A 15,550-nucleotide genomic window follows, 5' to 3' on the forward strand; every position below is an offset into this window, starting at 1 on the left:
TATAATAAAAAGGAAACACACGCTTATTTTGTTCCTGATGGTTCCAGGGTCATGTGGATTTGCATTGGTTGGCACTTCCTGAGTACCTACTATGTGCACTTTACACGCATTATCTCTGACCCTTAAATGTCCTTGTGAAGCAGCTGTTCCCATTTTAGAGATGGGGAAGTGTGGGCTCAGGCACAGTCAATAAGTGGCCCAAGACACACAGCTCGGAAGTGGCAATGCTGCGATCCAAACTGAGGTCTCTGATTCCACACGTTCTTTCTCAGAGGACCTCTGGAGACAAGAAGGAAACTCATTTATTTCACCCAAGTAACGTTTATTCTGAGCATGTAAGAAGTGCCCACTGCGCCACCCCTTACTCAGAGATAACACAAGCGTAGGTCCGAGCTCTGGGGGAATCTTGGAGATGAGATGCAAACACGTGGACAGCTTGTGAATGATGCCAGATGGCAGTAGGTGAGCTCACAGCCCCAGCCCAGCCATGAGCACTAGTGAAGGGAATGAGCCAGAACCTGCAGATACTTCTGTGACCACCAGATGGCGATGTAGCCTGCTAAATCGTACTCCTGCTTTGGAGACCAATAGATCACCTTGGGTGGTGTTTTGTTTTTTTTTCTAGAATGGGGTGGCAGTGCCCGGCAAGCTAAACAGCTCCAGGGAGAGGAACAAAGTGCGAATATTTTTAGGCATCCACCACTAGGTGGATCAAAAGGGCCAGGATGCAGAGAACCCTGGAGGGATGCCAAAGCAGAGATGGAGGCCAGGTGGTAGTAGTCAGGGATGGCTTCCCTCACCCTTCTGGAGCTGAACAAGCAAGCGCCTGGCCTGTGTCCCAACGCCGAGGCCCTCCGTCCCAGTGGGCAGCACTAGTCCCTCCCCATGGTGTAGCCCTGGATCATGCTGTTAAAGTAGGCTGGCGTGTTACGCTCCGGGTGGAAGAGAATCATGTAGCACTTGGGCCCAAAGTAGCCCAGGCTGATGCCCAGGAGATTGAGCACAATAACCAAGAGGTCCACGATGGTGACCAGCACCCCCTCGTAGACGGACATGAAGGTGCAGAGGGAGATGGAGGAGGTGAAGTAGAAGGTCATGCAGAAGGTGATGAACTTGGCCTCGTTGTAGTTGGTAGGCAGCCCCTTGCCCGTGTAGGCGAAGCTGAAGCCCACCACGGACAGGAGCAGGTCCAGGCTGGTGTTGAACAGGATGCCCCTGTGGTAGTTGGGGTTGCAGGAGAGGATCATGGTCTTGGGGTCATTGGGGTCAGCGTGGGCGGTGGGGCTGGCGCTGGTGACCAGCAGGCTGCCTGCCACAATGCCCACCTTGAGTGCCGTCATGAATGCCACAAACACGTAGGGCCCGTGGTAGCGGACCCAGAAGGCGTAGGCGCGGGGGAGGCGGCGGGCCAGCTTGAAGACGCAGACGATCTGGAAAGAGCGCACGGTGATGCAGGCGATGCAGACGGTGAAGCAGAAGGTGAAGAAGGTCTGGCGGCAGAGGCACTTGGAGACCGTGGGTGGCCCTACGTACACGGGGAGCATCATGTACGCCACCAGTATTGGCGTCAGCATCAGGAAGCACATGGGACCCCCAGCCGAACGAACCATGGGCGTCTGGAAGTGTCTCCAGAAGATGATCAGGATGGCCAGGGTGCTGAGGAAGCCCAGGGCGGCCAGGATGGCCACAATGATGGTGGGTACCTTGTGCCATTCGAGGAAGGCCAGTCGCCGCTTAAAGCAGGAGGTATCTTTCCTGTGGGACCACTCGTTATTTGGGCAGGGCTGGCAGTCAAATTCATCTGCAAGAGCGCATAGCACCTCTCATCAGTCAAAACCACCCTCCCAGCAACTACCTCCTCTGGGCCTGCACTGGGCCAGGCCCCAGGGGTGGAGAGAGAGAGCTACGGGCAGCCCTGCAGTCATAGCCCATACTCACTGAGTCCCTTATACCCACGGGTTCATCGAATTCTCACAGCAACCCATTTCCCAGAAAAGGAAACTGAGGCTCAGCCAGGTAAGGTCACAAAGCCAGTAAGTTACAGAGGCAGGATCTGAACCAAGGTCTCCTTGACTCAGAGCCCAATAATTATAATTCCTTCCTTCCAAGACCTCACTCTCTGGTGGGAGAGACATTCAACCACGTATTCAAAGAATTCATTCCACAAATGTTTTTTTTGAGCACCATCCCCTGCGATAGGCACCTGAGTTGGGAGGCCACAGAGAAGGATGAAACCCAGTTCTTTGTCTTCAGGCCACTGACCAGTTGGAAGAGGACGGCCAGCGAAATCATTTGACAAACTTTTATTGAGCATCTACTCTGTGCCCTGTGCTCTGCTGGACACATAGTACGGACTTGGATTGGTAGACGTATGCATCTACTTAATTTACTAATCAGTGAAGTCATGAAAAAATAATTTGAGCCCCGACTCTGAATTGTGTAAACGCTAATGGGGACAGAGAGATGAAATTGTTCCCCGTTTCCTGGAGTTTATGTTCTATAGGGATGGATGTTTATTCTTCTAATCAGGAAAGTCATTCAAGATATATTCACTGAGCAACCATTATATACTCTGAACTACACTAGGCACTTGGGAGACCAGAGAGATACTGTCAGATACTATCCTTGTTTGCCAAGGATAGTGTCTTGTCAGAGCCATTCATTCATTCATTCATTCATTAATCATCCAGTGGACTTTCCCTGGCCTGACACCCCTGGGCTATGGGTTATGTGTGTGTGGATGGGGATTAGTTACAGCCCTGCCTGGTTGAGTGCTGTTTCTTCTCCCACCCTCCCTAAACCAACCCACGTTGAAGATTTTTCTCTACATCAGATACTGGGGAGACACAAGTGGAATCAAACATGGTCCCTGGCCTTTGGACACTCAGGGAAATCGTGCCAAAGGGGAAGGGTCCTGGAGATCCCTGGGGCAGGGCAAGGGCAGGGCAGGGGTGCGTGCCTGCGAGTCGTACCTGCAGTTGCGTTGAGGAAGGTGCCAGGGAGGCAGTCAAGACACTCAAAGCAGCAGGGGTGAATGCCCACGGCCTTCTTCTTTTGCCCAGGCTGACAGTCTTTGGAACATGTGGACACGGGGATCTGGAGGAAGGAGGACATGAGTCCCTGAGTCCTCTTTCCCCACACTTTGGGGACCCCCTTCCTCTCCCCAACTAGCAAGATGCTTGGGGAGGGAAAGCCTGCCCCTGACTGAGAGGGGGAGGCATGCTAGGTTTGCCATTAGAACTGGACCTTTATAGGGACCCTTTTACTTCCGCCTGCTCAAGACCTAACCCACTTTCTTCTGGTAACAGCACCCATCTATTGAGACAGACGCTTTCTGAGGTTGCTATCAATGACCAGCTGCTGGGGACTGAGATCGAACCAGCATTAGAGATAGGCTCCTGGGGGCACCGCCTTGACCTTCAGGAGCCCCACCCCCCAGGTTTTTAGGGGAAAGGCTGGGAAAAAATCCCCTCATGCTTCCAGTAGGGGGAGCATAAAAGGCAACCATTTTTAAATACACCCAGAGTCTTCTATTGCCCTAAACAAAGACCTGCCCTGAAGGGAAGGCTCTAATTGAAAAGATGGGCAATGTGCAAGAACAGATGGGGAATGTAAGCAGGGAAATGTAAACTCTTAGAAAGGATCAAAAGGAAATGCTAGGGATTTAAAAAACAAACAAATTAGGTAACAGAAGTGAAGAATGCCTCTGATGAGCTCATCAGTATACTGGACATAGACAAGTAAAGAATCAGTGAGCTTGAAGATATCTCATTAGAAACACCCAAAACTGAAAATCAAAGAGGAAAAAAAAAAGAGTGCAAAAAAGAACAGAATATCCAAGAACTATAAACAATTACAAAAGGTACAACACACGCATAATGGGAATATCCAGAAGAGAAGAAAAATAGTAAGGAACAGAAGAAATCGCTGAAGGAATATTGGCTGAGAGTTTTCTACAAGTAATGGCAGACGCCAACCCACAGATCCAGGAAGCTGGGAGGACACCAAGCAGGTTAAGTACCCCCAAAAATCTACACCTAGGTACATCATATTCAAAATGAAAAGAAAAAAAAAAAAGCCAAAGATAAAATCTCAAAGGAAGCCAGAGGGGTAAAATACCAACCAAAATATTTACTAGAGAAAAAGAACATTTTATGATAAAAGGGTCAATCCAGCAAGAAGATATAATCATTACAAACATATATACACCTAACAACAGAGCCCCAAAATATAATACTTGATGCAAAACCCATTAGAAACTGAAAGGAGAAATAAACGATTCAAATATAATATTCCACAATTATACTGAGGGACTTTAATACCCCTTCTCAATAATGAATAGAACAATCAGACAGAAAATAAATAAGGAAACAGAGGACTTGAACAACACAACTAGACCTAACAGACATATACAGAACACTATCCAACAACAGAATACACATCCTTCTCAAGTTCACATGGGACACTGAATAACTTCGAGGAAATGGAAAAATTCCTAAAAACACAAAACCGACCAAGACTAAATCACAAAGAAATGCAAAATCTGAACGGACCTCTAACTACTAAGGAGATTGAATCAGTAAATCTCCCATCAAAGAAAAGCCCTGGACCTGATGCCTTCACCAGTGGATTCTACCAGACATTTAAAGAACAGCTTGGGCTTCCTCTTGCAGGGTAGACCTGGCTGCTGTCACTGCTGAACCTTCCAGCTGAGCCCTTAATTTGGTTCCATCCGCCAGAACGTCAGCCAGTCCACAGCCGGCAGATCCATCACATCACATCCTTTCTTCCCTGGAGGGAGCACTGATTTGTCTTCATAAGAATTTGCCTTCCCTGACTGCAGTGCAATGAGTGTCACTATCCAAGGACTCACAGACTGGATGACATAGTGACGTGGGGTCCCTTCTAATATCAACTCAGACAAGGGGCCCAATTTATGTTGAAGAAGGTCTGACACGGGCCCCTCCGCTGATCCCAATGTATACCACACCACCCAGAAGTATCCAGCCTAATAAAATGACGGGATGACATATAAAGGTTCAGCTAAGGTACCGATGTGGGTACAACTCCCCGTGCATGGGGGCACTGCCCTTGATGAGGTATAAGCATTGACTGAAAGGCTGGTATGTAGTACTGTGGCCCCAGCAACTAGAGTGCCTGGGTCCAGCTCCCACGGGGTGGAAGGAGGATTGGACAGAATTTGCTGTCCATTTTTGTCAGGAGCCCGTCCATTGTAGAACTGCTGCTTCTCATCCCACAGCCTTAGACTGTTACAAAGAGACTCTGGTCTCCAAAGGGGGAATACTGCCACCAGCAGATACAACTGGGCTCTGTGTGTCGACCACCTGGTCACTTAGGGGGCCACATGCCAGGGAAAGGAGGGGACTGACTTGGATGAGCATGAGGAGCTGGGATCACTGCCAACAAGGGGGGAGGAAGGAGTAGATCTGGAATCCAGCGGACTCACCAAGGTGGCTGTTGGTGCTTACGGAGCAAACGCACAACCACAGGCCAGCAAGGACAAGGTGACTACAGGCTCAGACGCTTGGGGATGAATGTCTGCACCACCCCACCAGCCGAGTGACCTCAAGCAGCCACATGGCTGAGGATGAAGGACTCCAGAATGGATGGTGGGAGGGAGGGGTGGTGAATATCAGCTCCTGGGCCCAGCTGCAGCAACAGAGCCTGGGGCTGCGTCCACTCAGCTCTCTTTGTGCTGAGACTGTGTTGGCTGCTGCCCCCAAAACCCCAGCTCACCAGGCTCAGTGAGGGCACAGACACAGTGTATGGAGCGAGGAGTGGACATCTCGGCCGCTTCCTTCCTATTTTCTCGGCCCACCTTTCATGTCTGCCATCGCAGCAGCAACCCATTTCACGCAGGTGTCACCTATCGGCACCTGCCCTCGGGGGCTTTGCAGCTCTCTTTGGCTCCCTGCCCTGGGGCTGCCGTGTGAGGTGCCTACGGGAAGCTGCTGGGCACTCACAAACGTGTGACGTGGAAGTTCAAGGGAGTTACCCCACAGAGCGACCCAGGACCACTGGGGGTGGGGGAGGGTACAGAGCCAGTGGATCAATGTCAACCTCTACCCTCCCTTGGAGGACGATTCTAAAGTGGCTCCTTAGGAGGTCCTGGCAGGACTGAGCTCCCGCTGCTCACAGCGGTGTCCAGCTCGAGACCATTCCCTTGGGCTGACTGTCCCTCTGTCCCTGCTGAAGTGTCCCCAGTCTCCCTCTCCTGTTCCCCTGGATCGTATCCTGGGATAAACCAACGGCCCAGGAACCCTTGTCTCAGGCTCTGCTTCCTGAGGGAAACCTACGGCTGCAACTCTGTTACTTGCTGAATTGTGTCCTCTCAAAATTCCTGTGGTGAAGTCCTAACCCAGTACCTAGAAAAGTGACCTTATTTGGAAAGAGGATCCTTGCAGATGTAACAGTTTAGAAGTCGTACTGGAGCAGGGTGGGCCCCACTCCAAGACGACTGCTGTCTTTACAAAAGGGGGAGATACGGAGACAGACACACCGACAGGGAGGGCACCCCGTGGCGAAGGCAGAGACCAGGGACAGTTGGCAGACGCCACACAAAGCCAGCAGTGGCCAGCAAACCACAGGCGCTGGGAGAGGCCTGCAGGAGATTCTCCCTCACAGCCCTCCCAGGGGACCAACCCTGCCGCCATCCTGGTCTTGGACTTGTAGCCTCCAGAACTGTGAGACAATACGTTTCTGTCGTCTAAGCCCCCCAGTTTGTGGTACTTTGTTACAGCAGCGGCAGTGAACGAATAGACATCAACCTAATTGACTCCATAAAAATCCCCAAGAAGCTCAGGAACCAGGAGCGCCAGGTGCCTCTGGAACTGGGGACAAAGTGTCGGGCAGGAGGGGGGTGGTGAGGGGTCTCTGAGAAGCTTTTAGATCCCCTTCCCACCCCACCAGGCGGGGTCTCTACCCCTTCCCACCCCACCAGGCGGGGTCTCTACCCCTTCCCACACCAGCAGAATTCTGACAGTTTAATATCTAAAGAGGGTAACACAAAGGAGCTTTCGATGGACAGGTATCAGAGACAGTGGAAGGCCTACCTACCGTACCAAATACATGAGTATTTGTTGATAGGATGTAGCCTGAGAGAACCTCTACTGGGGGCATGCTGTGTGGCCTTAGGCAAGTCATGCAACCTCTCTGTGCCTTCAGTTTCCTAATCCACAAAACAGGGAGAATAGTAGCATCTACTTCCTAGGGCTGACATGGCAACCGAAGTCCTTAGCGCACACGTGCCCAGTAAATGTTGACTTGGCAGAGGCCAGTGAAAGGCCCCTGGTCCCCAGGGTCCTGAGCAGCCAGGAAGCCTTGAACTTCCAGTTCTCAGCTGGTGGTGGAAGGACACAACCCCAGACAAGACATCGACAAAAGAGACCCCACGAGCTATCGGTAATGAATTTCAGGTGTTCTCCTCGATGAAAACGTCCCTGGCTACCCCAGCCTGAGCCCCTCCCCCCAACCCTTCCGAGAGCTGACCGTGTCGTTGGGGGTGTGCCAGGAAACTCTGCGAATGTTCTTCAGCTGCCGCTGTGTGGGGCAGTAGAAGGCGATGCTCTGGAACGGGTTCTGGTTCAGGATCCACCGCCACTGGACAACCTCCAGGGGCATGGGCAGGTCCCCTTGCTGGTCGAAGTAGATGTGATGGCCCAGGAGGGTGAAGTTGACCTTCTTGATCTCCTGAAGTAGCTAGAGGGGCCAGAGAACAGGGAAGTGGAGCTGGCATTAGAGGTTGGGCCAGACCGGGGAGAAATCTACCATCCCACTTGCCTTGATTTCCACATCTGTGAAATGGGGGCAATAGGTCTTTGTAAATGTGGTGGTTTGGCAGTGGCTGAGAGCTCAGGCTCTGGAGTCAGACCCCTCTGGGTTTAGGCATCAGCTGTGCCACCTACAATGACCTGTCGCTTGACCTCTCTGAACCTCAGTTTCTTCTTCTGCAAAACGCGACCAAAAAAAACCCCCTATCTTCTGGACTCTAAAGCACTAAATGAGTTAATCTGGATCAGGGGCTTAAAACAGTACCTGAAAAACAAACTAAGTGCTCACCTCCTACCGAGGTATTGATATTATTCCTTTTCCCTGGAAGTCCCCAGAGCCATCCCTCTGGGACCCAGTACCTGGGTCCAAAGTCCATTCCGTCTCTCACCTGCAAGGGTCATCTGGCATCTCCCCTGCCTCCCAGGTCCTCCTACTTCCCCACACTTTAGAGTCAACTCTCTTTCCAGTCTCCCCCCACTCCATCCCCGTCACTCTCAGGATGCAGACACTGCAACAAACTAGAACATGCTCGGGACCTCAAATCCTTTGGCTTGAATTCCATCCTAGCTCTATCCTCAATTTGCTGTGTGACTTTGAGCAAGTCACTGAATCTCTCTGGGCTGATCCCCAAAGGGCTTCCAGCTTAGATATTCCATTAGTCTGGCTCCTAGATTTTCCCTCCATAAATGGGAGAGTCTATCTGGATACATCTTGGAGGCTCAGAGCTCCCCTCGCCTCAGGGACGGACATACAGACAGATAGCCTATGGAGTTGGTCCCTGGCTCTCTCCCTGCCCTGCCTGGGAGGGAGGTCCTGGCTCTGGAAGCCGCTGGAACTTGCACAGGTTGCTGGGCCTGAGGACAATGGTCCTGGGAGCTAAGAGGAGGGCAGCTCCAACTTGGTGCCGACCTGAGGATGGAGATCAGGATGACAGAGGCTCCTAGGGAGCCTGGTGCTGGTGTCCATGTCACACCCCTGCAGTGACCTGGCCAAGCTAGGCTGAGTCACCTGGGATTCCAGAGGTCCAAGGTATGGGGTCAGAAAGCATTTTGTCCCACAAATCTCCTCAGTGGGCGGGGCCTGGGCTATTATTGACAGGAGCCTGGGCATATGAGGCTCCTCCCCTAGCCCCATCCCCACCCCCAGCAGTGGCTCTGCCCCCACCCCACCCTCTCTCCTAAGGTGTCAGACATTGGTGTCAGAAATGAATGAGGAGGAGGACACTAGATTCTACTTTGTGCCAGGTAATGTGCACACATTATTGTTAAGCCTCGCAATAACCCAGCAGTGTACCTGTTATTCCTTCTATTCAACAGATGAGGAAACAGAGGCTCCTTGGCAACACACCCTCCCAGCTCCATCTCTACGGCTCCTCATCATCCTCCAGGCCGCTTCCTCCTCTTTGCCTCTTTTAGGGGTGCCCTCCTCTCCATCCCAGTGCCCCTGCCCTATGTCCTCATCACCCCCTGGCCAATCCCTAGCTGGTGACTGTCACTTCTGTGAACCTCCCTTTCATCTGTATATGGGAGCGCCACTATAGAGTAACAGTGACTACTCATGGGGTGTTTGGGGAGAAATTGTAATTCACATCAAGGGGGTTAGCACAGTACTGGGCACCTAGGAAGAGCTCCTTCATTCATTCATTCATTCGATAAATATCCAATGAGAGCAACTCTGAGCTAGACCCTTGGGGTACAATCCTGAATAGGACTGAAAGGTGCTGTCTCGTGCTTGTATTTGGGGGGCTGGGTAGATACTAGCCAATCAACAAGAAAGTAAAGAAACACAATAACAACAACTTGGGATAAATGTTATGACAAAAATAAACAAGGGTGCTGTGGCATGACCCAGCATTGGTGGGGTGGGGACATGCAAGGATACCACATTTGCTTTTGCACGACGTGCCCTGCACAAGTGGGTCGTTAGGACAATGGGGAGGGACGGCTGGAGCCCAGCTCACCCAGCTCATCGGTCATGTGTCTGCTACAGGGCTGTGTCCACCCAAAGCAAAGCACGTGCTAGTGTAACTTGTCTGCACAAAAGGGCATGGTTGCCTCGTTCATACGACACTGTTCATGCCAGTGGACCCTGGGTGAGCCCATACAGGATGCGCTGGGGCCCCTGCCTTCTGTCTCTATCACCCCTCCACCTCAACCCCAAATTGGCTGGTTGGATTGTCTCGAAAATATCAGCTTGGTGCTCAGCTTGGAACTCTCGGTGGGCTCCTACTGCGTCCAGGACAAGCCTCAGTGCCTTCATCTGGCACGGGATGCCCTCCAACATCACCTGCAGCTCCCCTTGCCCCCCACTTTTCAGCTACACTGGCCTGTCCACATGACCAAGCCACCACTCTTCCACTCTCCTCCTGGAATATCCAGCGCTGCCCTCCCCCTCTACTTAAATCCTGCCTTCCCTGCCCCTCCCCGCCCCACACAGCTGCAACTCTGACTTCCTGCTGCACTCTGCAGAGACAAATGCTCACCTCCTTCTAGGGTGTGGGTCTGGTTCCCCCACGGTGCCCAGCCAGGGCCTGGCACATAGTAGGTGCTCAGTAAATGGGATTGGCTAGCCTGGTTGCTACGGTCAGCCTCTTTAGTCTCCACTATTAGGAGAGGAAAGAAAGTCAACTGGTCCTTCATCACAGCTGCTGCAAATCATGGCTGGCAGAACAACTGGAGGGAGAAGTGGGACGACCCCCGTGGAATGGGGCAGACCTGGGTTCAGAGCCTCAGTCTGCTGCTAACCCCTAAGCAGTCATGGGTGAATCACTTTAACTCCCATCCCTCGGTTTTCCTGTCTGTAGATTATCAACCTCGTAGGATGGCCCTGAACGAGGCACTCGGTGCCTACGCAGTAGGTGCTCAAAAAACAATAAAGCACCATAATAATTATGTATGTAAATAATGTAACAGGACATACAGTAAAACAGAGAATTTTACCAACTGGCACCAGAATTCCTTCTAAAGAATAACTGCATTAAACAATAAATACTTAGTGTTGCAAGTGTAGGCTCTGAGATGCTGGGGTAGAGAGGTACAAATAAACAGAATAAGAGACAAGGGGGTATTTTAAAGAGCTAACTAAATTGTTCTGCGAAGGAAGTGACCAGGTATTTGGGGGTGGGGGCCTAGAGAAAAGGAGGACGAGGACAATAAAGAGGAGACAGCCTGAGCGTTGAGGGATTAGCTGAGCCCCAAGTTATGAAAAGCCGAGGAACAGCCTCAGCACAGAGATGCCTGATGCCTGACTTTCTAACATCCTAAAAGACTAAAGTGCACATCTCTGCTGTGAATCCCTTCTACTCTTCGGGTCCTCGGTGAGACATTCTCCACCCCGAGGGCTTCCTGGCAGAGGTGTGTGTATACATCAGAAAACGCAGATTTGAATTCCAGGTCTGAATCGAAGTGACGCAGAACTGGGACAATGATCTCGAAACCTGAAACAGGGCCTGGAGAGCTGATGGGAGTCCACAAGCCCATTTCCCAGGCCCAGGACCCTGGAGAGACTGCAGGGGACACTGGGGCTTCCTTTGAGGGACTTTCTTCTGAACCTCCAAGGATAGACTATCTTGGGTGGTAGAGATTAAATTAATGAAAAAGGGCATTTGTTTTGGCGCCATGAAAGACTTCTGGCTCTATGTGTCTGGAGGCAAGGCATATCCCATGGCCTCTCCCATCTATTGGCCCAGAATCCACCAAGAATGGGGAGACTAGAGCAAAGCGATGGGGTGGGTGGGCCTGTGGACTCCATGGCAACCGCAGACGCTGCACCTGCTCCATGGAGCCCTGGCTTTCCTCACCCGCCAGGGATAGACCACTTCCTTGGGGCAGTTGGTCTGGCTGCAGCCCAGGAGGCTGTGCAGCGCATGCGCAACGGCGTAGACAGCCGAGTACACGTTGTAGACCCCGCGCTCGCCGGAGAGCGTGAGGATGGTGTTGAAGGACATGGTGGTGTCCAAGCAGGTGTCACATTCCTGGTTGCAGGTGGCCCCCAGGCTGGTTCTGTTGGACGCAGGTGGCCTGGCCTGGGCGCGGCGCACACGGAACTCGCTGAAGCCCGGGATGTGCACGCTATGGGGGGTGATACCCAGGAAGGTGCCCGTGTGGCGCAGCTCGGTGAAGTTGTGCAGGACCGGGTTGATGGCCCAGGACTCAGAGGCGAGCCACACGACCCCGCTGAAGTTCCGGCGCAGCACCTCGCGGAAGAAGTTGTGCAGGGTCAGGTCAGGCGAGAACACGACCACGACCCTTGCCGAGCTCTGCTGCAGCTTGTCCACGATGACCGTCAGGCGCCTGCGCTCCTGAGGCGTCACCTCTTGGCTGGGCTGCGGCGTGGGCAGCACCTCCTGGAAAGCGATGCAGATGTCGCTGCTGGCCAGGCGCTTGCTGAGCAGCTGGCTGTTGTCACGGCCATAGTCGTCACTGCTCACCAGCACGACGATCCAGTCCCAGTGGAAGTGCCTCAGTAACTGCACCATGGCCTCTATCTGGTGATCGGCGCCTGGCGCTGTGCGCAGCACGGCTGGGAAGCGCAGCTTGTCGCGCAGCTCGTCGCTGGTGGTTCTGTAGGTGATCTACCGGAAGGGAGGGGCCGCCGGCATGAGACCCACCTGCCCGCCCTGTTTAAAACCATAATCCCCGGCTACCCATTCTGCCTGTTCGCCACATGCCCCCTGCTGGACTTTTTCTTTTATCCATTGCTCTTCCGACTTTCTAACATCCTGAATCACCTATTATTTACGTTTATTGTCTGTCTCACCCCACTAGGAGATAAGCTCTCTGAGGGGAGTGATTTCTGGGTTTTTTTTGTTCCCAGCAGAACCCTCAACGTCTACAACAGTACCTGGTACAGTGGGTGCTCAATAAATATTTGTTAAATGAATGAGAGAATGAGATCGTAACATTTACTGAGCACCTACTGTCAGATCCTGTGCGAGAGGCTTTACCTAATAAAAACAACAGCAAAAATTACAGAATTTGTAAATACCTACTGTGCGCCAAGTCCAGTGCTAGCTATTCTTTAGTGAATAGATATGTTATGCCAGTTCTGGACGGGGCACTTTAAATCATGATGAGGATAAGAGTGATAATGACAGTAGGAGAACTAATAGCACTTTTCTGAGGACCTACTATGTGGCAGGCCCTGTGCTAGGCAACTATACAGGATAATACTGAGCACTTTCTGAGTTATCCTTATTATGCAAGATGCTTTACATAACAACAGTAACATTATTGACTACCTACTTTGTGCTAGAAACTATATAGGTTAAACACTTTAATCTTCAGACAGCCCTGGGATAGAACTCTTATCATCTTACTTTACACTTGGGGAAACTGAGCCTCAGAAGAGTTAAGAGATTTGCTCAAGGCCTCACAATGGCCAAGACTCACAGCCAAGATGCACACCCAAGTCTGTCTGCCCCCAAAGCCTGAGCTCTCAACCAATAGGCCAGGTTGCCTTCCCAGGATTGGGGTGACATCCTGCTCCTGCTTCGGCTCCCACCTCCATCCCCCCCACCATGACTAGACAATCACACCTCTGCCCCCCTCCCCAGCCACTTCTCCAGGGCCCAGGGGCCTCACCTGTGGAAGGAGAAAGAGGGAGAGGAAGTGGGCCACAGTGATGGTGGACTCAGAGTTGTCAGGGCCAATGATGGCCACCACGCGTGGCACATAGTGGCTATAGTCCTCCTGGATGGGCAGGAGATAGTCCTCCTGTGACAGGAAGTAGAGCACAGGCTGGACGTTGTTGGAGACGTAGCAGCTGTCTACCATCTCATAGCCCAGCAGCACGCCAGGCAGCAGGCTGCTGTGGTTGTTGATCTCCTCCACCGCAAAGCGCATGGCCTGCATGAGGTTGTAGCCCAGCACCTTCATTTCATACCTGGAAGGTCCAGAATGAGGAGGGGTGGGGAGGTGAGAGTCAGCCTGTCCCCCCTACCTGGCAGAGGAAAGCCAAGGCATTGCCCAAGAAGGAGCTACTCTAGAAGATTCTGGCATTTTTACCACATCATTGTCACTGTAATACATCTCTAAGATCACCGTTGTCCCTATGGCCACCTCTGACACTATGATCTCTGTGACCACCATTAATCACTACTATTGCCATCACTGCCACCATCCCTGTGGATTCTGTCACCACTCTGCAATGTACGCCAATGTGACTACCATTACCCCCAATAACCTCCATCATTACTATCATCACTGCCACCATCATGATCTACTATTCCCATTACCATTATCATTGCCGCTGCCATCACCATCAGCCTATGTCTGTGACCACCACCACCACCATTATCACCATCACCATCACCACCACCGTCACCATCACCACCATCACCATCACCACCATTACTACCGCCATCAGCACCACCACCACCATCCCCGTACTCCACCATTTTTATTATCACCAGCATTACTGCCATCACCTTTATTACCATCATCACCATCATTTCCATCGTCACCATCACTTCACTGGACTCCCTGCCATTGTCACAGGTGTCAAAACATCTACTACCGTGCTTAGTACCATCACCTGCACCATTCTCAAGCCAGCATATCATCTTCCCCAGCATCACATAAATGGTACATTTCTTAGAGTCAGCCCTTATTCATCCTTTGCACTCTCCTTCTTCTCTCCCTCTCTCCCAGAATGCCTTTACCGTCTCTGCAGGAGGTCACTATTTTATAATCCCAGGCTGATTCCAGTATCTGGCCTTCATCCTTTCACCCAATCTCTGAGTGATGTTGCCACCCACGGGGCTCACAGAGTGAGGGAGGCAGAGAAAATCACCTCCAGTCTTGGAAGCACCCCTGCCCTCCCCACCACAGCACTGGGAAAATGCAAACCTACCCCTCCAGCCTGAGAACCTGCTACAGAAGAACCACCTTCTGCCTTCTAAATGCCTGCCACCTGGTTTCTAGACGGGGCGTGGACATGGACTCACTGGGAGTCTCCCAGTTGCCAGAGGGAGTGGGGGTAGTTCTGATGGTCTCTAAGACATGGTCTTAGGTCGCAAACTCTTCATAGTAAGTGACAGGACACTGGAACAACCCAGTTCTCAGTGTTTCACAACACAACGATCAAAGATGTCAGTAATACAGACTATGTGGGGTTTCCCTGGGGTCCTGTGCGCGGGATCCAGGGGGGCATTTGTAATGAATGAGGAGGAGCGTTCTGAGCTACCGGTCATGGCCTGGCCTCCCAAGAACCACAGGAAGAACCCTGGCTCCCACCCCCCCGGCCCCCTGCCACTTCCAGACCCCACGGGAGACTCACTCCTTGCACTTGGGCACCTGCAGGAAGTTGAGGTGAACAATGCCCTTCATGTTGGCATGGAGGGTGAAGAGGCCACCCAGGAGGTAATCCCCAGCCAGGTGAAAGTCTGGGTTCTCAGCCGGCTCAGCCAGGACCTGCAGCAGGAAGAACAGGGAGCAGACCGCCCTGGCCTGGAGTCCCATGGCTGGGAAGTGGAGGGTCCCAGGAGGTGGCTCTGCCTCCCCAGAGTGCTGGCTGCTTGACATCAGGGGATTTGCACAGACATTTACATAGTGATGGTCCTGCCACTCTCCGTGGGGCGTGGGGCGGGCAAAGGACCTGGGACAGGTGGAGAGATTAGAGGACTCTGGGCGGGGGGGGGGGACGGGGGGGAAGGCGGGAATGAGGATGATCCCTTCTTAGGACACGGTGGGGCCTAGGTGGTCCAGAAGAGCCCATTGGGCTGTAGAGAGAGCACGTCCTGCTAACTTGGCCCTAGCTT

At 52.3% G+C, this 15,550-nt stretch overlaps 1 protein-coding gene across 1 annotated transcript; it reads right to left on the minus strand.

The window, feature by feature from the left end:
• Positions 1-314: 314 nt before the first annotated feature.
• Positions 315-15,313, minus strand: TAS1R2 (taste 1 receptor member 2). The gene is made up of 6 exons (XM_033115989.1): positions 15,070-15,313; positions 13,374-13,674; positions 11,591-12,364; positions 7,510-7,719; positions 2,973-3,096; positions 315-1,801 (listed from the first exon to the last, which is right to left on the minus strand). Exons 1-6 carry the CDS (start codon positions 15,249-15,251, stop codon positions 873-875), a joined length of 2,520 nt encoding a protein of 839 aa, XP_032971880.1. The 5' UTR covers positions 15,252-15,313; the 3' UTR covers positions 315-872.
• Between the last annotated feature and the right edge of the window lie 237 nt (positions 15,314-15,550).

This window comes from Rhinolophus ferrumequinum, chromosome 9 (assembly GCF_004115265.2).
Source record: "Rhinolophus ferrumequinum isolate MPI-CBG mRhiFer1 chromosome 9, mRhiFer1_v1.p, whole genome shotgun sequence".
Classification (NCBI taxonomy): Eukaryota; Metazoa; Chordata; class Mammalia; order Chiroptera; family Rhinolophidae; genus Rhinolophus; species Rhinolophus ferrumequinum.